General features: G+C 37.8%; 1 protein-coding gene across 12 annotated transcripts in view; it reads left to right on the top strand.

The window, feature by feature from the left end:
* FKBP5 (FKBP prolyl isomerase 5) overlaps positions 1-23,003 on the top strand; it is a 98,822-nt gene that overhangs the window by 22,565 nt on the left and 53,254 nt on the right. For 5 of the 12 annotated variants that reach the window (XM_027126744.1, XM_027126751.1, XM_027126747.1 and 2 more), the window contains one exon: positions 18,681-18,806. In XM_027126744.1, the coding sequence (XP_026982545.1) occupies positions 18,702-18,806 (105 nt within the window). In that variant the 5' untranslated portion in view covers positions 18,681-18,701. Of the gene's footprint in view, positions 1-41; positions 73-18,677; positions 18,807-23,003 lie in introns of all 12 variants that reach the window. The other 7 variants (XM_027126749.1, XM_027126748.1, XM_027126753.1 and 4 more) reach the window with 3 other exon arrangements.

Here is a 23,003-nt window from a genome sequence, read left to right as displayed (position 1 = left end):
TCATGAAGTCTAATTTATCAAATTTTTTTTATTGCTTTCAGTTTCACATAAGAAGACATTGCCTAATCCAAGGTCAGTGAAGATTTACCCCTGTGTTTTCTTCTAAGAGTTTGATAGTTTTCGCTCTTACACTGAGGTCTTTGGTCCATTTTGAGTTCCTTTTTGTATATTGTGTGAGGTAGGGTGTCCAACTTTGTAATCCTTTGCATATGGAGATCCAGCACCATTTGTTGAAAAGTCTGTTCTTTCTCCCATTGAATTGTCTTGGCACCTTTTTCAAATATCAATTGTCCATAAGTGTAAGAGTTTATTTATGAGGTCTCAATTCTATTCCATTGATCTATGTGTCTGTCCTCATCCTAGTACCACACTGCCTTGATTACTGTCACTTTGTGGTAAGTTTTAGAACCATGACGTGAGTCCTCCCAACTTTGTTCTTTTCAAGGTTGTTTTGGCTATTTTATTCTGTTTGCTGTGAACCTATAACTGCTCTTAAAAATAAAGTCTGTTTTTAAAAAAGGCCTCCTGAATTGTAATGTTGGGATTATGGTGAATTCTTTTCTCCTTTCTTTATTTCTCAAACTTTCTATAATATATAACTATATTATATTTATAATTTTAAAAGTTTAAGTTTTGGCCAATAGAATACTTTTTTTTTAACTCAAGAGACAACTCTTAGCTCTGTAGCTAAAAACCAGAGTTACCTAACTTTCCAGGAAGAATGTATGAAAGTGAAGAGCTGGGGCATAACGTTATGGTTAGAATGAGCCAGTCTCAGATTTAACACTCAGCTCCACGAATGCTCCTTTCTGTCGCCAGTTTCCTTCAGTTTCTTTTTCGCCTTCTCACTCTCCATTAAAAGCCCTCCCTCACACGCTAACTAAGACTCCTCAGAACATTTAGGTGAAATTTTTGGAATCTGGCTAGTCTGTGTAATTGCCATTGAGAAATGGAAAGAATTGTGATTGAGTAGCATGGGGGCAAGGAGCCAGATAATGCAGTCTGAGCCACAGAAGTCACTTTGATGGAAGGCGAATTGGGGGGGGGGGGGAGTCATCCAAGTAGAGCTCTTTATGGCCTTCTCTGCCCTTGTTGTGTTCTGTCAATTTCTTTGCATCTGTATATGTTGTTTTCTTATGAAATCATATGCTGAGGGCAGAGATCTGCAGGTAGTGCTAGGCTAGTTAAAAGTTTAAATAGACACACAGAGAAACAAGCCCTGTAACTTGGTGGCAGCCTGCTCTTCCTATGTTGTTTGTAAGTACCGCTACAGAGTTTGCATGTTCTAAAGTTTGGGGGCTTTCTTTCCAGTTGAACCAGTATTAAAATCTCAGTTTATTATTTTTTTTTTTGCATATAATAGGTGTCCATTTGAGGTTTGTTCCAAAACAAAAGCAAGTTTTATAGACCTGCTAAAGACTGTTAATACCAGCGTCAACCACAAGCCAACTTTTTTGTAGCATTGTGACTTTGAAGTATTAAGATGATTAACAATGTATTTTTTTAGTTGAATTAATCAAAGGAAGGGGAAAACAGTTTTTAACTCAGATTTTTTAAAATTGTGGTATATTTATTAATGGCATTTAGAAATGTAAAATCATAATGTTTTTATTCTTATAAGGCTTAAACTTATCATTTTCTTACATAGATTAAAGAAAAAATGAGATACCACAATTATCCAAATTTCCAGAAATATGCACAAAATCATAGTTTTGATTGCTGTCTTAAGATCAAGTACCTGCCATTTTAGGAGAGAGATGTTTACTGTCAGTTACAGGCTTTGACTTTTGTATTGTTGTGGAAAAACTATATCCTTCAAATTTCAGACTGTCAAAATTAGTTCTAAATAATGTTTATTTTATAAGATATTTTCTTGCCGCTTGAAATTCCATTCATAGTACTTGTGTCTTTTTACTGTGTCTCCCTTTTTCTGGCTTAAAAATATACTTGTGGGCTTGTGCTTCTGGCCAAGGTGGAATAACAGAGATTGGATTTACTCTCTTGGCTGTAATCACATAACTAACAAACAAACAAACAAAAACCCCAGAAATACTATATGAAGTTTCAAATACTGACCAACTGGCAGCACAGGACAATGATTCCCAAGAAAGCAGAAACAAACAGATGAACCCTACAATTATCCTAGCTTACTGCCTGGAGAGAGTTTCTAGGCTGCAGCATAAGGAGGGGAATCCCAGATGGAGCCCATCAGTCTCCCTAGTTGAGGAGACAGAGCTGGAGGCCAAGGAGACTGTAGTTTGGAGAAGAGAGAGCTGCACAAGGAGGAAACTCCAAAGGTCTGCAGAGAGTCTCCCTTAAGTCTTCATATGAGTAACGATTAGTACTTATGTTGTATGGAAGCTACCTGAAGCCAGGAACCACCCAAAAGGAGTAGAGGGGATAATCCCTGATTCTTTTTCAGGGTTAAAAATAGTTTGTGTTCCCACCGGCCATAGGAAAAAACCTCGTAAGTCACAGAACATTGGATAGAGTACTCTGAGGGTATTGCCCCAGCAGTGGTGCAAATGTAGACCTAAACTATAGACTGCTGTGATCCTTTCTAACAAAGCTTAAAAATAGGCCTCAAAAGGATCAAACTGTTTCCAAGTAATTTAACTGCATCCCAGAACAAAGCTCAATGTGTATAGTTATGCAAAAATATCTAGCACTGTATTGTCAAATAACAAGTGTTGGTGAGGATGTGGAGAAAAGGGAACCCTTGTGCACTGTTGGTGGGAATATAGATTGGTACAGCCACTATGGAAAACAGTATGGAGATTCTTCAGAAAATTAAAAATAGAACTACTATATGATCCAACAATTCCACTCCTGTGTATTTTTCCAAAGAAAACAAAATACTAATTAGAAAAGTTACGTGTACCCATATGTTCATTGCAGCATTATTTACAATAGCCAAGATATGGAAGCAACCTAGTTACCCATCAGTAGATGAAAGGTTAAAGAAGATGTGATCTTTATACCATTTGGACAACATGGATGTAGAGGGTATTCTATGGGAAATAAATCAGAGAGAGATAAATACTACATGATTTCACTTACATGTGGAATCTGAAAACAAAACAAATGAACAAACATAACAAAACAGAGACAGTGTTATAGATACAGAGAACAAATGGGGAGTTGCCAGAGAGGAGGGGAATAGGGGGAAGAAAGAAATAGGTGAGAGAAATTAAGAGGTACAGACTTCTGGTTGCAGAAAAAAATGAGTCAAGGGTATGAAATGTACAGTGTGGGGAATATAGTCAATAACTGTAATATCTTTGTATGGTGACCTATTGTAACTAGACTTATTGTGGTGATCATTAGACTTATTGTGATGATCATTTTGAAACATATAGAAATACCGAATCACTGTGTTGTGTAACAGGAACTAACATAGTGTTTTAGGTCAATTGTACTTCAAAAACAAACTCGTAGAAAAAGAGACCAGCTTTGTGGTTACCAGAGGCAGGGGCAGGAGGAGGGGAATTGGATGCAGGCAGTCAAAAGGTATAAACTCCCAGTTATAGGATAAATGAGTACTAGGGATGTAATGTACAATATGATGAATATATTTAACACTACTGTATTTCATATAGGAAACTTGTTAAGAGAGTAAATCCTGAGAGTTCTCATCACAAGGAATTTTCTATTTCTTTAATTTTGTATCTATATGAGATGATGGGTGTTCACTAAACTTATTGTGATAATTATTTCATGATATATGTAAGTCAAACCATTATGCTGTATACCTTCAACTTATACAGTGCTATATGTCAATTATATCTCAATAAAACTGGAGGAAAAAAATATCTAGCTCTCACCAAGGTAAAATTTACATTTGGCCTCCAGTCAAAAGCATCAGACTTGTAATGAAGCAATCCATGAGGAGGAAAATTAAAAAATAGAAACCGACCCAGAAATGACACAAGTGATAGAATTAGTGGACAAAAACATTAAAACAGTTTTGGCTATATGCCATATATTCAAGAAAGTAGAGGGAAGATTGAGAATGTTAAATGCAGATATAAAATACATTTGAGACGTAAATTGAACATCTAGAGATGAAAACTACAATGTGCAAGATGAAAAATAAACTACATGGGCTTTACAACAAATTAGTGCAAGAGAAAAGATTAGTAAACTTGAAGCCATAGCAATACAAACTATCCAGAATAACACTCAGAAAGGAAATAAGACTAGGAAAAAATGAATAGAGCATCAGTGAGCTGTGAGACAACTTTAGGTAGCCTAATATATGCATAATTGTAGTCTCAAGGAGAGGAGGGGGTGCAGAAAATTTTTTTGAAGAAATAATGGTCAAAAATTTCCAAATTTGATAAAAACTATAAATCTAGAAATCTTAAAAAAAAAAAGGAAAAATGGAACAAAGAACAGATGACAAATAGAAAACAAATAGCAAAACATTAGGTTTACACCAAACTATATCAATACTTATATTAGCTATAAACCATCTAAACAATCCAGTTAAACGGCAGAGCTTAATAGATTTGGTAAAAAAGCAAGACTCAACTGCATGTTGCCTACAAGAAACCTCTGATACGTAGTAAGATACAAATAGATTAAAAATAAAAGGTTGGGGGCTTCCCTGGTGGCGCAGTAGTTGAGAGCCCGCCTGCCGATGCAGGGGACATGGGTTCATGCCCCGTTCTGGGAAGATCCCACGTGCCGTGGAGCGGCTGGGCCCGTGAGCCATGGCTGCTGAGCCTGCGTGTCCGGAGCCTGTGCTCCACAACGGGAGAGGCCACAACAGTGAGAGGTCCGTGTACCGCAAAAAAATAAATTAAAAAAAAGATAAGCAAATAGACCCATAGAATGGAAAATATCAATTAATTTTTGAGTATGGTGCCAAGTCAATTAAATGGAAAAAATTTTAGTCTTTTCAACAAATGGTGAGGAACAATTTGAGATTCATATACAAAAAACTAAATCCACACCGTATATCATATATAAAAGTTAATTCAAAATTGATCATAGACCTAAATGTAAAGCCCAAATCAATAAAATTTTTAGAAGAAAATATGTTTACCTTTGGGTTTGGTAAAGATTTTTAAGGTACAACACCAAAAGCATGATTTATAAAGGAAAAAAGATAAATTGGACTATCAATTAAGAACATCTCTTTGAAAGCCACCTTTAAGAGAATAAAAGGACAAGTCACAGACTGGGAGAAAATATTCGCAAATCACATTATCTGATTAAAAGCTTGTATTCACATTATATAAGGAGCTCTCAAAACTTAATAATAAGAAAACTCAGTCAAAAATAGACAAAAGATTGGAACAGCTCACCAAAGATACATGGGTGGCAAATCAGCCCATGAAAAGATGATGAACACCACTAGTCATTAGGAAAATGCCGATTAAAATCACAGATACCACTACATACATGTTAGAATGTCTTCAGTTAAAAAGGCTTATAGTACCAAGTGTTAGTGAGGATGTGGAACAACTGAAACTCTTACACACTTCTGGTGGGAACACAATATGGTACATCCACTTTGGAAAACAGTTTGCTACTTTCTTAAAGACCTAAAATGTACACCTACTCTGTGATTTAGCCATTCCACTCCTAGGCATTTATCTAAGAGAAATGAATGCATATGACTACATGAAGATTTGTACCCAAATATTCATAGCAGCTTTATTTGTAATAGACAAAAACGGAAAACAATCCAAATGTGCATTAACAGGCAAATCACCCAAATGTGCATCAACAGGCAAACATTTAGCACTGTCTCTGTACAATGGAATACTACTCAGCAATAAAAAGGAATGGACTATTGATACATGCAACAATGTATTTTATTCTCTATTACAGTAGGAGAAAGAAGTCAGGGAAAAAAGACATTATTCCATTTATATGAAATTCTATAAAATACAGACTCTTCAGAAAGCAAATCAGAGATTGCTCTGACGTGAGCCAGAGAGGAATGAATTTTAAAGAGACACAAGGAAACTTTTGTGGGTGACAAATATATTCATTATCTTGATTGTAGTGATGGCTTTATGGATAATATATACATATGTCAAAACATACAAACTTAAAACTTGTATACTTTAAATATAGGAAGTTTATTGTCACCAAATCTGTTTAAAAAATGTACTTGTGTGTTCTTCAACATTTATAGCAAGCTGTTTAAATTTCAGAAGCACATAAGGGACTCAGGATAATTTTAAAAATAATTTGTCAGTGATTAAGTTTGATGAGATGGGAAAACCTGCATTGTATATATCAAGTTTACTTATAATTCTAACTTATTACAAAATCGAGAAACTGAATAAATGTTCCAATTTGGGCTTTCTGAAATTCTGAAGAATTTTTTAGAATAATAATGATCAAATGTTAGATTTAATTGTATTGTCATATTAGAACACTGTAATCCAACTGGATGATAAATAAAGGGAGAGAGGGGAAAGAATGTTGAAAGAGCCCTAAGTATAAAATGGAGGAAGTCAACAGAATTCTAGGCTTGGGAGAAATTCTTATGATATTGTTTGGATGACTAGGTATCTATGGTAGATAGTATTGAATAATGGCCCCCTCAAAGACGCCCACATCCTAATCCCTGAAATTTGTTAACATGTTACCTTACAGAGTAGAAGGGACTTTGCAGATATGATCAAGGTTAAAGACTTTGAGGTGGGGAAATTATCCTGGATTATCCAGATGAGCCCAACATAATCACATGGATTCTTAAGAAATTTAAGAAAGCAGGGAAACTTTCCCAGCTGTGGCCAGAGGGAGATGTGACTAATAGGAGAATGATGAGAGAGATACAATATTGCTGGCTTTGAAAATGGAGGAAGGGGGGCCATGAGCCTAGGAACGTGGATAGCCTCTAGAGTCTGGAAAAAAGGAAATTCTCTCCTAGAGCCTCCAGAAGGAATGCAGCCCTGCTAACACCTTGATTTTAGCCCAGTGAGACCCATTTCTGACTTCTGCCCTCCAGAGCTGTAACATAATAAGTGCGTATTGTTTAAGCCATTATGTTGGTGACAGTTGTTGTGGCAGCTGTAGAAAATATCTAAGGGAATAAACCTCAGAATAATGTTTTGCCACAGGGTTGCAGTAGAAAGTGAACTCTGTGATACCAGAATAACTTTTTCCATTCCTTGGGAATTGTTTTCCCTTCCACATATCAAACTTCATTGTCCTATAAGGTAAAATATGTACTTATTCATTAAAAAGTAATTCTAAATATTAGAGTTGGAATAAACCTTAACCCCCCTGAAATTTACAGATGGAGAAACTGAGTGAGGGCCAAAGATTCCAGAGCTAGTTACCAGTGGATTTGAGTTTAAATTTAGGCATGGTTCAATCCTCTCTCATATATACCCTTTAATTAGAAATTTGTTCTGGAAATATGGAATATATGAGTCATTCCAAAAAGGGTGTTTACTTAGGCAGGTAGACAAATCTTTATCTAGTTGACAGGATTAATTTATGAGATTAATTTGTCACTTTGGAAGGTCCTAACCCTAACCCTGACCCTGAGGAGAAGGAATAAGTCATTAACAAACTTCACTGTTCAATAACTAGATCTGCAGAGGAGGTACCAACTCAGAATGGAGGGGTTTGGGAGATGGCAGGGTCACATCAAAAATAAATTTTCCTTATTTCTTCCTGCCTAGGATGTGTTACAGCCTTATAGATTCAGTTTCCCCCCAGACTTCTCCCCAAACAGGAGTCTCTCCTGTTACGGAACATCCCCTTATTCTCAAAACCCAGTGCCCAGGCAGAGGCTCTGGTCGTCAAACTTGAGAGCAGCACTCTTTCCCTTCTCTCTCCTCAGTCCCTGTCCTCCTTCCATACTTTTGTGGAGGGATTTAAGGTGGCCAAGGGTTTTTTCCTTCTGTATTTAAGGATTTGATCACAGACACAAAATGCAGTTTATTCTTGTGCAGTTTTACTCTTGGACATATAATGGACCTTGGGAAACAGAGTGAAGCCATGTTTTAAACCTGCTTAATTTATGTTATAGTGCTTTAATGAAACTATAAGAGGAATGCAGTACTATACAAAAATTTTATCTTAGGTTTCTTCCTTCTGCAGTCCAGCTCTCTGAGCCATCTCTTCCTCCAGTTGCTATTTAGTGTATACTCAGAGATTGACAGCTAGGTGTGGTGCTCTGTTTTTGACTGCCCATGTTTAAGTCAAACTGATAAAATTAATAAGATAAACCTGTTATGTGTATGTATGCATAGACATACACTTACAGTGCACTTCAGGGATGTATTAATTATGCTAGGGTTTTCTTGATTACCACCCCTGATTAGAACAGAATATTATTTTTACTTTCATAGTTGAGCACTTAGGTACGGTGTAATTCTCCAGATTAGATTTTTCAGAGTAGATTAGAGAAGAAATACAGTCAACTGGTAATGATATTTCAGTGCTAATTCCTTGTAGTGTCTGCTATTTTACTGTCTTTATATCAGTTGCTTTTGAAAATCAATTCATTTGCGTTTATCAACTGCCTCTTATATGCCATCCATTTACACTAGGTGTTGGGGGTTCAAAAATGAATAGCGGGGCTTCCCTGGTGGCGCAGTGGTTGAGAGTCTGCCTGCCGATGCAGGGGACGCGGGTTCGTGCCCCAGTCCAGGTAGATCCCACGTGCCGCGGAGCAGCTAGGCCCGTGAGCCATGGCCACTGAGCCTGCGCGTCCGGAGCCTGTGCTCCGCAACGGGAGAGGGCACAACAGTGAGAGGCCCACGTACCGCAAAAAAAAAAAAAAAAAAATATGAATAGGACATGGGCTTCCCTGGTGGTGCAGTGGTTGAGAATCTGCCTGCCGATGCAGGGGACATGAGTTCGAGCCCTGGTCTGGGAGGATCCCGCATGCCGCGGAGCAACTGGGCCCGTGAGCCACAACTACTGAGCCTGCGCGTCTGGAGCCTGTGCTCCGCAACGAGAGGCCACGACAGTGAGAGGCCCGCGCACCGCGATGAAGAGTGGCCCATGCTTGCCACAACTAGAGAAAGCCCTCGCACAGAAATGAAGACCCAACACGGCAAAAATAAATAAATTAATTAGTAAACTCCTACCTGCAACATCTTCTTTAAAAAAAAAAAAGAATAGGACACATTCTCTGCCTATACCATGTTTACAGACCTTTGCCATATGTTACCTTGCTGGCCTGTTCTTAGAAATCACCAGCAGACTTGGAATCAAACTGTTTGACCCTAATGAATCAACTCAAGTTAATAATCTACCACTGTAGCACAGGTAGAAATTTAATTTTTCTATTAAAACATGAATGGAGGCTCACTCCTACTGTGTTTACCCTTCCCAGAATGTAAGTTCCAGGGAGATGGAAATTATTTCATCTGTACTGCCACAAGACCTAGTAATCAGAAGTGGGGCTGGGACATTAAAAGTTTGAGAACCACGGTTGTACGTTCTTAGCAGTAACTGGAAGTGTACTTTTTTTGTTGTTTGTTTCTTTGTTGTTTTTTTTTTGTTTTTTTGCGGTACGCGGGCCTCTCACTGTTGTGGCCTCTCCTCCGCAGGAGCACAGGCTCCGGACGCGCAGTCTCCGGACACGCAGGCTCAGCGGCCATGGCCCACGGGCCCAGCTGCTCCGTGGCATGTGGGACCTTCCCAGACCGGGGCACGAACCCGTGTCCCCTGCATCGGCAGGCGGACTCTCAACCACTGCGCCACCAGGGAAGCCCTGGAAGTGTACTTTTATCTTAATTCCGTGTAGAATCTGGTCACGCCCCAACGTGTACTGTCCCCCAGAGTTCTCTCCTGAGCGCAGGCCTTGTCTCTGACTGCCTTCTGGATGTCTCACAAGCATGAACTCTGCTCAACCAGATTTTGCTTCCTCTGCATAGGAGGCACTCCAAAATGTTTGAGTTAAATTGAACAGAAAGAATAAGTCCTGATGAGTGCAGCTGTGAAGTGTTTTCGTCTTTTTGTCCTAAGTTTTTAAAAAAAATCATGGAAGTAATATATACTTAGTGTTAAACTATTTAAATGATAAAAAATTTTATAAGTGAAAATCCCTTCTGAAACTCCTAAATCTCATTCTCCAGAGGTACATTGTTTTAACTGTGGTTAAATATATTTTTCTTGTATATGTAAGTAAATATACACCATTTTCTTCCTAAAAATAGGATCATACTACAAATTGTTCTGCAGCTTGCCATTCGCTTAATAGTCCATGTTGGATGTTGTTCCAACTTTCATGTCATTATTATAAGCTTGCTTATCTGGAATAGATAAGATCTTGTCTGTTCCGTATTAATATTTCCAAAGTTTAGTTGTCTTAACTCTAAGGAAGAACAGTGATGAAAAAGACATTTTGGCATGTAATACGTAATATTTGCATAATTGTAAGCCAGTGCTCTAAAAAATGATTCTACACACCAAAATCTATAAATAACTGGGAAACGTGGTTGGTTCCTGCAAGCAATTATGATATACCACATTGTCTGTACCACATGTATTATCCCTTTGGAACATCCTCAAGTGATGTTGGTTTTGTTTACAGCCGGGAGAACCAAATCATCACTGGGCACTATGCATTGTAACAATACATTTCATTTATTACAATGGTATTCTTTTTTAGTGGATGGGCATCTACAAAATCCTTTCTCAGTTTAGTTGTTTTGATGTTTTTGGTGTTTAGACTCTTAGCTCAGTGATTCTCTTTAGATATACCTCATCCTTTTCAAAGACAGCATAATATTTTTATAGTATGAATTTGATAATTTTTATTTAAACGTTCCTCTTGAGGAAGAGCTTTAGAATACTTTTATTTAGCCATATTAATTTAGCTGTAACTTAAGTGGCAGGGGGGGCGGTGGCGGTGGGATGAATTGGGAGATTGGGATTGACATGTATACACTAATATGTATAAAACGGATAACTAATAAGAACCTGCTGTATAAAAAAGTAAAATAAAATTCAAAAAAATAAGCAATCTATAAATGTTTAATTGATGAACAAATCTATGCCTTTGTTCTTCCTACTCTTGAATCATTACTTTTTTTGTTTCCCTGTGACTCTTTCCCTGTGTATTTAAGCTTGTCAAGTTCTTTCTTGTTCTTAAACCTTTGCTCTCCACTCCCCTTTCCACCAAAGCATTTTACTGTTTCCCTTTGTAAGCCTAGTAAAAGTCTCAAAATTCTCACATTTTGCATCTTATACATTCCCCTTATACTTTACATTCACAGTATGCTACCTTTCTCTCCTTTCCATTTCTTAACTTCTCAACCTTTACCACTGCCCAGTGCCTTTGGGAGATGCTAGGGGATACGTAAAATCAGCATTTTATTTTCCTTAAAAACTTTTTAGCCAAACACTTATTCATAGGAGATGTCCCATTTTATTGTAAGTAGAATCTTCAGAAATATTTGAAAGGTAATTGCATCCATAAAGTAAAGACATGCTAAGAAAAAATGAGCAATCAGATAATAAGAGAGTATATAGAAATAAATATTTTTAAAAATCCTTTGAACAAATTAAATGACACAGTGGGCATAGCTGACAACCAAATGGTGATCTAGAAATTCCATCAAAGGAGATCTCTTAGAATATAGAGCAAAAAGGCAAAGATGGAATTGAGGTGGTTTCTGGACCCTGTGTGTATATTAGAATCATCTGAGATGCTTTTTAAAAACACTGATGTCCTGACCACAGACCAGTTAAATCCAGACTCTCTGGGAGTGGGTCCAGGCATCAGTGGCTTTTTAAAGCTTCTCAGGTAATTCTTTTTTTTTTTTCCCTTGGTTCTTTGCTGTACTTTATTGTTTTGTTTTTTAAACATCTTTATTAGAGTATAATTGCTTTACAATGTTGTGTTAGTTTCTGCTGTATAACAAAGTGAATCAGCTATATGCATACGTATATCCCCATATCCCCTCCCTCTTGCGTCTCCCTCAGGTAATTCTAATATTTATCCCAGAAACATGTTTAGGAGACCTGAAGGATAGAACCAAGATGCCCAAAGTCTGTCTAATAAGACTTCTAGAAGCAGAGGGCAGACAGTGAAGGAAAAGAAATATTAGTAGGAACTTTCCTGAGATCCTCAAAGACTTGTCTTCAGCATTTAAGGACCAGGATGTTAATTAAGGCCCCTGCAGGAATGAGGGAAAGAAGATTAATGACACATATATTCTGGTGATACATCCGAACCCCAAGAGTAAAGAAAATTCTTACATGTTCATAGAAAAAAATGGGAGCCACCTTGTGCATTCGGGAGGGAGGGAAACCTACCTGGCCTAACTGATCTGAACACAGCGTCTGCTCTGTCCCCCAGGTGGGGCTCTACTTAATTTCTCTGCTCTTTGTGATGCTGACCAGGCTCCCTTTGGAAGAGCTGTTCTTACAGTCGGTGTTCAGAAGGTAATTTGCTCTTCTTTGTTCTCTCCTGGCTGATCTCATCTGTGTTCTAGTTCAGTGATACACCTTTTCTTGTTTTCAAGCTCAGAGCTTTGCAGATTTTTCTGTCACTCCATTGCCATCGTGGGGGAAGTTGATCCCTTAGTCTTTCGGCCCTTGGCATTTGGATGGTCTAATATTTTCTAGACCTTTTTTTGTTTTGTTTTAATGCTAATATAACTCTTTGCCTCCTACTTATTTAAGAACAGTAATTCATCCAAGTAAACAGGGTTAGTGGCAGGAGTAATGGTAAATTTGGTCTATTAACTTTGCTTTTCTTCACTAATTACTGAGAAGGAAAGTGAGTTTACCAAAGCATTGTATGTATCTGAGAGAGATAATAAAGGAGGAAATACTTTGTAGCAATCAAGGGGTAGCTCCATTTAGGATTCTCTTTCCTCTCCAGTCTTCATGATTGGACATCCCAGAGTCTTTGGTCCCTGAAGAACTGATACAATAATCACTTCTGGAGGATCGACTCAGCACTTTGGGATTGCATTGGAAATACAGAAGGTATCCTCAATTAAGGGGAAGGTAGGAGAGCTAAAGAGAGAACCATGGTTAAATGTACAGTGCAGTGGCATTAAGTACATTCACATTGTTGTGCAGTTATCACCACTCTTCTCCAGAACTTTTTCATCTTCCGCAAAAGACACTCTGTATCCATTAAACAACCACTCTATTCTCTGCTCCCCTCAGCCCCTGGTAATCTCTATTCTACTTTCTGTGTCTATAATTTTTTTTTAAATATTTATTTATTTATTTGGTTGGTTGACTGGTTGTGCAGGGTGTTAGTTGCGGCAGGTAGGCTCCTTAGTTGTGGCATGCAAACTCTTAGTGGTGGCATGCATGTGAGATCTAGTTCCCTGACCAGGGATCAAACCCGGGCCCCCTGCATTGGGAGTGTGGAGTCTTATCCACTGCACCACCAGGGAAGTCCCTGTCTCTATAAATTTGCCTATTCTAAGTACCTCATATAAGTAGAATCATACAATATTTGTCCTTTTGTGTCTTGCTTATTTCACTTAACATAATGTTTTCCAGTTCATCCATGTTTAGCATGTATCAGAATTTCATTCCTTTTTATGGAATAATATTCATTTTAATAATAACATAATACATATTGCACACATACCATATTTTGTTTATGGACACTTGGAGTTTTTCCACCTTTTGGCTTTTGTGACTACTGCTACTGTATCTGTTTGAGTCTCTGTTTTTGCTTCTTTGGGGTACATACCTAGGAGTGGAATAGCTGGATCATATGGTGATTCTGTGTTTAATACTTTGAGGAACCACCAAACCTTTTCACAGAGGCTGCACCATTTTACATTACTGCCAGCAGTGCATGAGGGTTCTGATTTCTCTACATCTTCACCAACACTTCTCATTTTTCCTTTTTTGATAATAGCCATCTTCATGAGTGTGAAGTGGTATCTCATTGTGATTTTGACTTGCATTTCCCTTTTGAATAAGGATGTTGAACATCTTTTCACATGCTTATTGGCTCTTTGTATATCTTCTTGCAGGTTTCTTTTTTAAAGGAGAAAACATAAATGTATGAGCATATATAAGAGCATTGTTCATCATCTCCCCATTCCGCACCCCGGTATGGAGGAAGCAAATTAACTGGGGGAAAGTAGGTGAATAAATACAGTGTGCAGTTTCATATAGACATATAGTCTGTCTTTATATTTGATCTCGTTTCCTCTGCATGCATGTATATCTCTCTTTTGTGTGTGTCTTGCCTACAAATAGATAACTACTCCTGACACTCCTGTGTTACTGGACTTGAATGTTTGATAGAGGCCTGGGGTTGAAAGTAAATGAGGGCTTCCCAGTTAGTCCTTACATGAATATTTTCAAAATTAGGATGCACTTATACTGCATTCAGTTACAAGCCTTTCCTTGTGTTTTCTCTCTTTCTTTTGTGTTTTAGTTTTAGGAGACTGAAAGCCTTTATGGCCCAGACATCTATGGTACTTAGAAAGAGTGCTGCTGTAATTTTGTAATTTTCTGTGTTTCTAACAAAGTAGCCAGTTCCTATATGCTTTCTTGTCTTCTTTCTGAAAACTCTTCTGTTAGACAGTAGGATAATCTGTGATACAAGATATCTATATTTTAACAAAGAGAACAACTACAACAGTAGGTAATATACATGGTTAATTAGTGGATAAACCTTTAAAATGATTTCTCATTTGGGGGAATATGACAATTTAGTTATGTTAACTGAAGTTTTCAGTACACTGTTGATGAAATTTTAAGCTTAGTCTCATTTTTCTGTGATGTCTCAGGTGTTTGCTGACCAGCACTTTGGAGAGTGCATGCTTATCTGGCATGTCCATAACAGAACGAACTGTGTGTTCCCTCTCTGAGGCTCTGGGCAGCAATTTTCCCCTTTGGACAGTTCAGGACAGTGAGCTTTATCATAGATTAATATCCATAGCTACAGAGTGATTTTAAATCCAGAATAAACCTAGGGTAGGGGAACGAAGAAAAGGCTCTCTTATGAAAAAAGTGAAATTTTCTTAGTGTGTCTTACAGGTTTTTAGGAATTATCTGTTCTTACAGCCTTTTTTTTCATGTAACATTAGATCAAGGAAGAAGTTTTTCTTTATTTGTTTTGTTTGCTTACAAAAATCTATACCCCAAATGGTATAACTGGAATTAAGGGGAAGTACTTGGAATGTTCAGTTTATTTCTTTCTTCTTCCAGATTTATCTGCCTTTGAAAGTTCAACAAAGTTTTAGTGTTGTTTTTATCTTTGTGTTTTAATTAATTTAATTCATGCTACCTCTTTTCACATGGACTCCATACTAGTCAGAATCCTTCTGAGATTACAAAGATTATTTGTATCCCTTCAAGTGTTAGAACCAAAAATGAAGAGCAAATTCCTTTATCAAATGAGATTTATAAAGCTTGCAAATCAACTTATACAAGTTCCCTATTTATTTAAATTTTAGCAAGCCATTGTTTCCAAAGGGGAAGGTTAGAACAAAAGAAAATGTTTTTTGATTGACAGTATTTTCATTTAAAAGTTTAGCTGATCTACAAATGACAAACATTCAGAAGAAAGGCATTGCCTTTGGATGTGTTGTAGTCATGCTCTCTGAATGCTCTGTTTTTAGCTTTTGGTGATATTTGTGCTCACACATGCTCTCTCTCAAGTGATTTGAAAGTAAGTGGCAGACATCATGGCACCTCACCCCTAAATACTTCAGCATGTGTCTCCTAAGAATGAGGATATTATTCTGTATAAAACCACAATGCTATATCACACTCCAGAAGGCTAACATTATACAGTAATAATAAGGTAATATATGGTCTGTTTTTCCAAATTTTCCTAATTCTCACAAAAATGTGCTTTTGTAAATTTTTATTCCCCCTAATCCAGGATCCAGCCAAGGATCACACACTGCATTTGATGGCTGTGTCTCTTTAGTCTTTTTTAAACCAGAACAGGCCCCTTTTCTTTTTTTTTAACTTTTTTTTTGTCTTTCATAACATTAACATTTTGAGGAGTCTAGGCCAGTTGTAGAATGTTCCGCAACCTAATTTTGTCTTTTCTTCTTGATTAGTTTCAGGTTAAATGTTTTTGGTAGGAATACCACATGTATGCTTCCCATTACATCACATCAGGAGGCACACTGATACTGGTTTGTGTTAATATAGAAGATGCAGAGTTTGGTCATAATGCAGATCACTTGTGTGAAGGGGGAGGTTTGTCAGACCACTCCACTGGAAAGCTCTTTTTCCTTTTTTAATAATAAGTAATCTGTAGGTTCATGTTTTGAGACTGTGTAACTGTCCTGTTCCCTAATAACCTTTCATTTGGTGGTTTTAATTTGTTTATTGATTTACTCCAGGGTTTCCCCAGGGGATTACTGATGGATGTCTATGTACCTGTAAAGCACCAGGAAATTTTTTCTGTGTGTATGTATTTTTCCAGGGATACGGTCCAACACCTCCAGAGTGTTTAAAAGATCTTTTCCCTCTGTTTTTGACGTGGCTCCTGCAAATTTCTATGCATCAGAGAGTGTTTTATAAGTGGTAGGTTACTGGAATTAGGGAACAAACCCTGTTCATCTGATTTCCCTAATTATCTTGCCCAGCATCACACAACAAGTAGGTAGTTAATTTTTGTTGTTGTTTGTTTGAGAACGCTTTGTTCTGGCCTTTCCCTTATCCTGAGCCAAGCATTTGGATCTTTTGTGTTTGGCATAAAGTGTACTAGAAAATAAAGCGAAGGGCTAAGCCCCTGGTTTTTGGTGTTCTCTTTGAAGATTTGGGGTCACAGCAAAATTTGATTTGTGTCTTTGTTGACACTGAAGTAAATTTAGGTCAATTGGAAATGATTTAAAACACTGTATCAACTATATTTAGTTGTCTAATTATCAGTTGTATCAGTAAGACATTTTTCACAAGTGTAAAATAGCACTTTTTAACTGTGTAGGCAAGAGGGTCCCACAGGTGACTTAGGGAGCCTTATGTCCATTATTAGCCTAATACTGAATAGCTGTAGAAGTGATTAATTCTTGTCTTCCCCTGCTCAACCAGGAGAGCAGTATGGAATTCATCATGGCAGCAGCCAGCAAGGTGTGTTTTGTTTTGTCTTGTTGATTAGCCTGTTGGTATTTGCCTTGCATGAAGTATCTGTCATTTAGGTGACTGATGATAATAATAAGAGTTAACATTGGAATAGTATACTTTTAACATATACATTATACCATTTAATCCAGAAGATCACTCTGTGAAAGTAGATATTATTTTTATTCTAATTACACAGGTAGGGAAAAAAGCTTAGAGAAGTTAAAGTAAGCACATTAAACAGCTTGTAAGGAGCTCCAGATTCCTTGACCTTTCTGTCATTCCAGTCTAAAAGGTAGAGGCATTCTAAGGAATCTAAATATGGACAAAGCATGGCCCTGCTCTCAAGGATCTTTTAAATACAACAAGTGTGTTGTCTTACCGAATGTATTATAGACAACAAATCAAGGGGAGAGCTAAGGAAGTACAGAAAAGGGCAGACAACTATAAAATAGAAGGTCAGGTTTGGTAAGATGGAGGTAGCATTTGAGTGGGAAAAATGGGGATTTTATTTTTCTTCAATTTTTTTAATTTTTATTTATTTTTGGCTGTGTTGGGTCTTCATTGCTGCATGAGGGTTTTCTCTAGTTGCGCCGACTGGGGCTACTCTTCATTGAGGTGCACGGGCTTCTCACTGCGGTGGCTTCTCTTGTTGCGGAGCACGGGCTCTAGGCGCGTGGGCTTCAGTAGTTGTGGCTCGCAGGCTCTAGAGCACAGACTCAGTAGTTGTGGCGCATGGGCATAGTTGCTCTGCGGCATGTGGGATCTTCCCGGACCAGGGCTGGAACATATGTCCCCTGCATTGGCAGGCGGATTCTTATCCACTGTGCCACCAGGGAAGCCCAAGAGTGGGGATTTTAAAAAAGAGTGAGCAAGAGCATGGAGATGGGAAAGCACGGGACTTGTTATGGGAGAAGAATTGGTCTGGTTTGGCTAGAGCATGAGCTGCATGAAAGAAAGTAGTGGAAGCTAGACCTGAAAGATAGGTAAGGATCATGTTGTGGAGGGCCTGGAATGCCATGGTAGCGAAGAACCTCATTCCAAAGGAACTTTTGAGCAGGAAATGAAAAATGTGGCTGTATAAAAGACTTTGTGCTAATCTCTTAACATTTGTTATCTCATTAATGCCTCACAGTAACCCTATGAACAAAAACTCCATCCATTTTACAGATGTGAAACTGAGGCTCAGTGACTTTAAGTTTGCAAATGTCAAACAGATATTGCTGGAGCTAGGACTCAGACTAGGGTCTGTCGTTTTGAAAGCCTATCCTGTTTTTCACTGTGATATATTGTCATTTCTTTTATCAGATCACCTGATAAGTTCTTAATTCTCTGTCAAGAATATGGCTGTAGGAAAAGGACGTTTTCAAAGTTCTGAAAGGACTACTTCTCAATGTGTAATCATGCTAAGGAATATAATCACTATCAAACCTGACTTGTTCTGCTCTCTAATTTGGGATCAGAGCTGGATGGGAAATTGAGGAGTTGGATGATGTTTCATTTACATGCCTCATGACATCAATACATGCTCATAGCAAATGTTTTTATTTTCCTTTTCAGTGTTTAACCTTATTGGCCCTTAGTAAATCTTGGGTCAGCTAAAGCTCAGTTCCTAGGGGCATTTAAGATGCATAAAGAAGTGATACTTTTCCTAGCTAAAATATGTTTCTTCTCAGCAGGTTGTCTACTTATAAAAGACAATGACTACTGATGAAGCTGCCAAGAACAATGGAGAAAGCCCCGCAGCAGCTGTTGCTGAACAGGGAGAGGATATTACCTCCAAAAAAGATAGAGGAGTATTAAAGGTGAGGCCACAAGGATGAATGACATTTAGGGAAATTTGCTATCTGGAAAGATTGTTAATAAAAATCTTTTTTTGTTTTTTTGGTTGGAGGTGGAGATAGATAATGTTTATTGAGGCTTACTAAGTACCAAACACTGCAGTTAAATTCCCATTTTGTCTTCATAACTGGAGGTTTATTTTTAATCCCAGATTATAGATGGTAAAACTGAGGGCCAGCTAGGTAAATTAACTTGCCCCAAATCATATATCTTAGTAAATGCAGATCTGGGGTTTAGGTCCAAGTTACGTCTGACTCCAAAAGGCTGTGTCTCTCTATTCTCAGAGTGTATAAATGGGTGATTATTTTAATATAATATTTAAGTATATTAAAGCTAGCTAATGACAATTCAAAAGACTTTTTTAAAAGAAAAAAGAAAAGCTAACTTGCAGAGTTCAAAAGGATTGGTTTTTTACATACAAATAGAATTCCTGTGTGCAGTGAAGGTATTTTTTTGAGGTTTCATCAGAGAATATATCTCACTTTTGAATTAGCTTTCCTCCTTAAAAACACTTTTTTCATTCTGTAATTAATCATTTTTACATTGTTTTTAATCTCACAGTGGTTTTGTGAGACAGAGTTCTTTTTGATTCTTCCGTTTATGTATGGAAGATATGTATGTGTTATTATTTCGTATAATAAAGAGAGGTTAAATGGTTTTAGTCATACTAAGTTCTTTTTTCTCCTACACTGTTGTTATGCGTTCAAGTTTTGTATAATTAATTTTTTTTTTGCTGAAAAGATTATCTTAAACATTCTAAATATTACCACTAAGCTGAGTTTTAATATCTCCTTGTGTTATCAGTAGCAAATGAGAATTTTTTTAGTTTGTTTTGGCTAATCTTGCTTATGTGAAAGCTTTTTTCTGCGCCTGAATTTCTTCCGAATATACATGTTTTACTATTAGCTTGCTGTATGCCAAGCCAAAATTTGAAGACTTGAACCTGTAGAATAAGGGCTTTATGCTATCTATAGCATAAGATGTATATTATGATATCTTCATTCAGAGGGCTTTTCAACCTTGTAGCTCTGTGAATTACTCATCCCATACTCCAGAATGCCTCTCAAGACAGTGGAAATTCTGTGGGCTATCTGCAGCATCTCCCTACCTCTGTTTAAGTTCTTCTCTTTCATCTTTTCAGAGCACTGGTACAGACAGCATGGCCCCCAACTTGCCTGAGGCCCTGCTTTGTTCTAGGGAGTAAATCTAATAAGATTTTTAGGCTTGTAGGAAACATTTAGAGATTATAAACCCTTTAAATCTTATGGTTTATCACTGTCTAAAGCCTCATGTTTCACCATGGCTTTTGGTTAAGATTAAATAGGTCTTTTAACTCTATGACCTAGAGCAATTTAGTAACCTATCTGTGATGAAGTTTCCTCATTTGTAAACTTAGAGTAATAATACTGCCTACCTCATAGAATTATTGAGATTACATAAAGCATTTAGCACAGTGCCATGATTGTAATAATCTCTCTTATTAACTGTTACTGTATATATTTTTTAAAAGACCAAGGCAGATCTGGGAAGTGAGAAACTAACCCAGGAAGATAAAATTTCTTTTTGGAGCTTACATTTTTAAACTGAATTGAGACTAGATTGTATCCTTAAGACAGCTCCAGATTTAGGCACTAAACTCATCTTGTTGGGGAAACCGGAAGTGATACCAGAGTATCACTTGCTGATGTGAACAGCTCTGACTCCGTGGTAGCCATTCATCCCATATGCCCAGTTACTTGGTTATAGTCCTAGAAATGCAGATTCCCTCCAGGGGAGGCTCAGGCTCCTAAATACTGCATGCAGTTCATGAACACGAGCACTTCTAGAATATCGTGTGATTTCTTTTAGATTAACTTTTTTTTTTTTTTTTTTTTTTGCGGTACGCGGGCCTCTCACTGTTGTGGCCTCTCCCATTGCGGAGCACAGGCTCCGGACGTGCAGGCTCAGCGGCCATGGCTCACGGGCCCAGCCGCTCCGCGGCATGTGGGATCTTCCTGGACCGGGGCACGAACCCATGTCCTCTGCATTGGCAGGCGGACTCCCAACCACTGCGCCACCAGGGAAGCCCTAGATTAACTTTTTTGAAACGTTTTTTACCCTTGAGTACTAGAAGGGCAGTAATGATTCTCCTTTTTTTTTTTTTTACTAGCACTTAATATAATTTTTTAAACTGTAATTATTTTTTCCCAGCTGTATTGAGATATATTTGAAATATAACACTATGTAAGTTTAAGGTATACAGTGTGATGATATGATACACATGATATGTGTATCATGATATGATTCCCTCCCTCTCCTGGAGGGAATCTGCCTTTCTAGGACTATAACCAAGTAACTGGGCATATGGGATGAATGTCTACCATGGAGTCAGAGCTGTTCACATCAGCAAGTGATACTGTGGTATCACTTCCGGTTTCCCCAACAAGACGAGTTTAGTGCCTAAATCTGGAGCTGTCTTAAGGATACAATCTAGTCTCAATTCATTTTAAAAATGTAAGCTCCAAAAAGAAATTTTATATATGATATGATACACTTAAATGTTTTGAAATGATTACTGCAGTAGGGTTAGTTAACCCCTTCATCACCTCAGATAATTATTTCTTTTTTGTGGTAAGAACATTTAAGATCTATTCTCTTAGCAGCTCTCAAGTATATGATACAGTGTTGTTAATTATAGTCACCATGCTGTACATTAGATCCCAAGAATTTATTCATCTTATAACTTGGAAGTTTGTACTCTGACCAACATCTCCCCATTTTCCCCTAGCCCCTGGCAACCATCATTTGACTGTCTGTTTCTGTGAGTTCAGCTTTTTCAGATTCCACATATAAGTGATATCACACAGTATTTATCTGTCTTTATTTATCTGAATAATATTCTATTATATATATATATAAAATATTATATAATATATATATACCACATCTTTATCCATTATTTCTTTGAGATAGTGATTTCATTTCCTTTGGATTTATACCCAGAAATGGAATTGCTGGATCATATGGTAGTTCTAGTTTTAATTTTTTGAGGAAACTTCATACTGTTTTCCATAGTGGCTGTCCCAGTTTATATCCCTACCAACAGTGTACAGGGTTTACTTTTTCTCCACATCCTCATCAACACTTGTTATTTCTTGATTTTTTGATTATAGCCATGAGTTCCTTGTATATTTTCAGTATCAAATAACATGGTTTGCAGATATTTTCTCCCATTCCATAGATTGCCTTTTCATTTTGGTGATTGTTTCTTTTGCTGTGCAGAAGCTTTTTTAAAATATATATATACATTTATTTTATTATTTTTTTGCGGTATGCGGGCCTCTCACTGTTGTGGCCTCTCCCGTTGCGGAGCACAGGCTCTGGACGCGCAGGCTCAGCGGCCATGGCTCACAGGCCCAGCTGCTCCGCGGCATGTGGGATCTTCCCGGACCGGGGCACAAACCCATGTCCCCTGCATTGGCAGGCGGACTCTCAACCACTGCGTCACCAGGGAAGCCCAATTTATTTTATTATTTATTTTTGGCTGCGTTGGGTCTTTGTTGCTACATGCAGGCTTTCTCTAGTTGCAGTGAGCAGGGGCAACTCTTCATTGCAGTGCACAGGCTTCTCATTGCAGTGGCTTCTCTTGTTGTGGAGCATGGGATCTAGGCGCGTGGACTTCAGTAGTTGTGGCTCACAGGCTCTAGAGCACAGGTTCAGTAGTTGTGGCGCACGGGCTTAGTTGCTCTGCAGCATGTGGGATCTTCCCGGACCAGGGCTTGAACCTGTGTCCCCTGCATTGGCAGGCGGATTCTTATCCACTGTGCCACCAGAGAAGCCCACAGAAGCTTTTTAGTTTGATGTTCCACTTATTTATTTTTGTTGCTTGTACTTTTGGTGTCATATCCAAAAAATTATTGCCAAGATTAATGTCAAGGAGATTTTCCCCTTGTTTTCCTCTAGATGTCTTATAGTTTCATATCTTATATTTAAGTCTTTCATTGATTTTGAGTTAATTTTTGTGAGTGGTGTAAGATAGGGGTCCAATTTTATTCTTCATAGGGTTATCCAGTTTTCCCTACATCTTTTACTGCAGAGATTATCTGTTCCTCATTGAGCCTTCTTGGCTTCCTTGTCAAATATTAGTTGACTGTATATGCTACGGTTTATTTCTGGGTTCT

Source organism: Aethalodelphis obliquidens, unplaced genomic scaffold, assembly GCF_003676395.1.
Source record: "Aethalodelphis obliquidens isolate GAN/ISIS:26980383/991018 unplaced genomic scaffold, ASM367639v1 scaffold31, whole genome shotgun sequence".
Lineage (NCBI taxonomy): Eukaryota > Metazoa > Chordata > Mammalia > Artiodactyla > Delphinidae > Aethalodelphis > Aethalodelphis obliquidens.
This window is presented reverse-complemented; position numbering and strand designations above follow the sequence as displayed.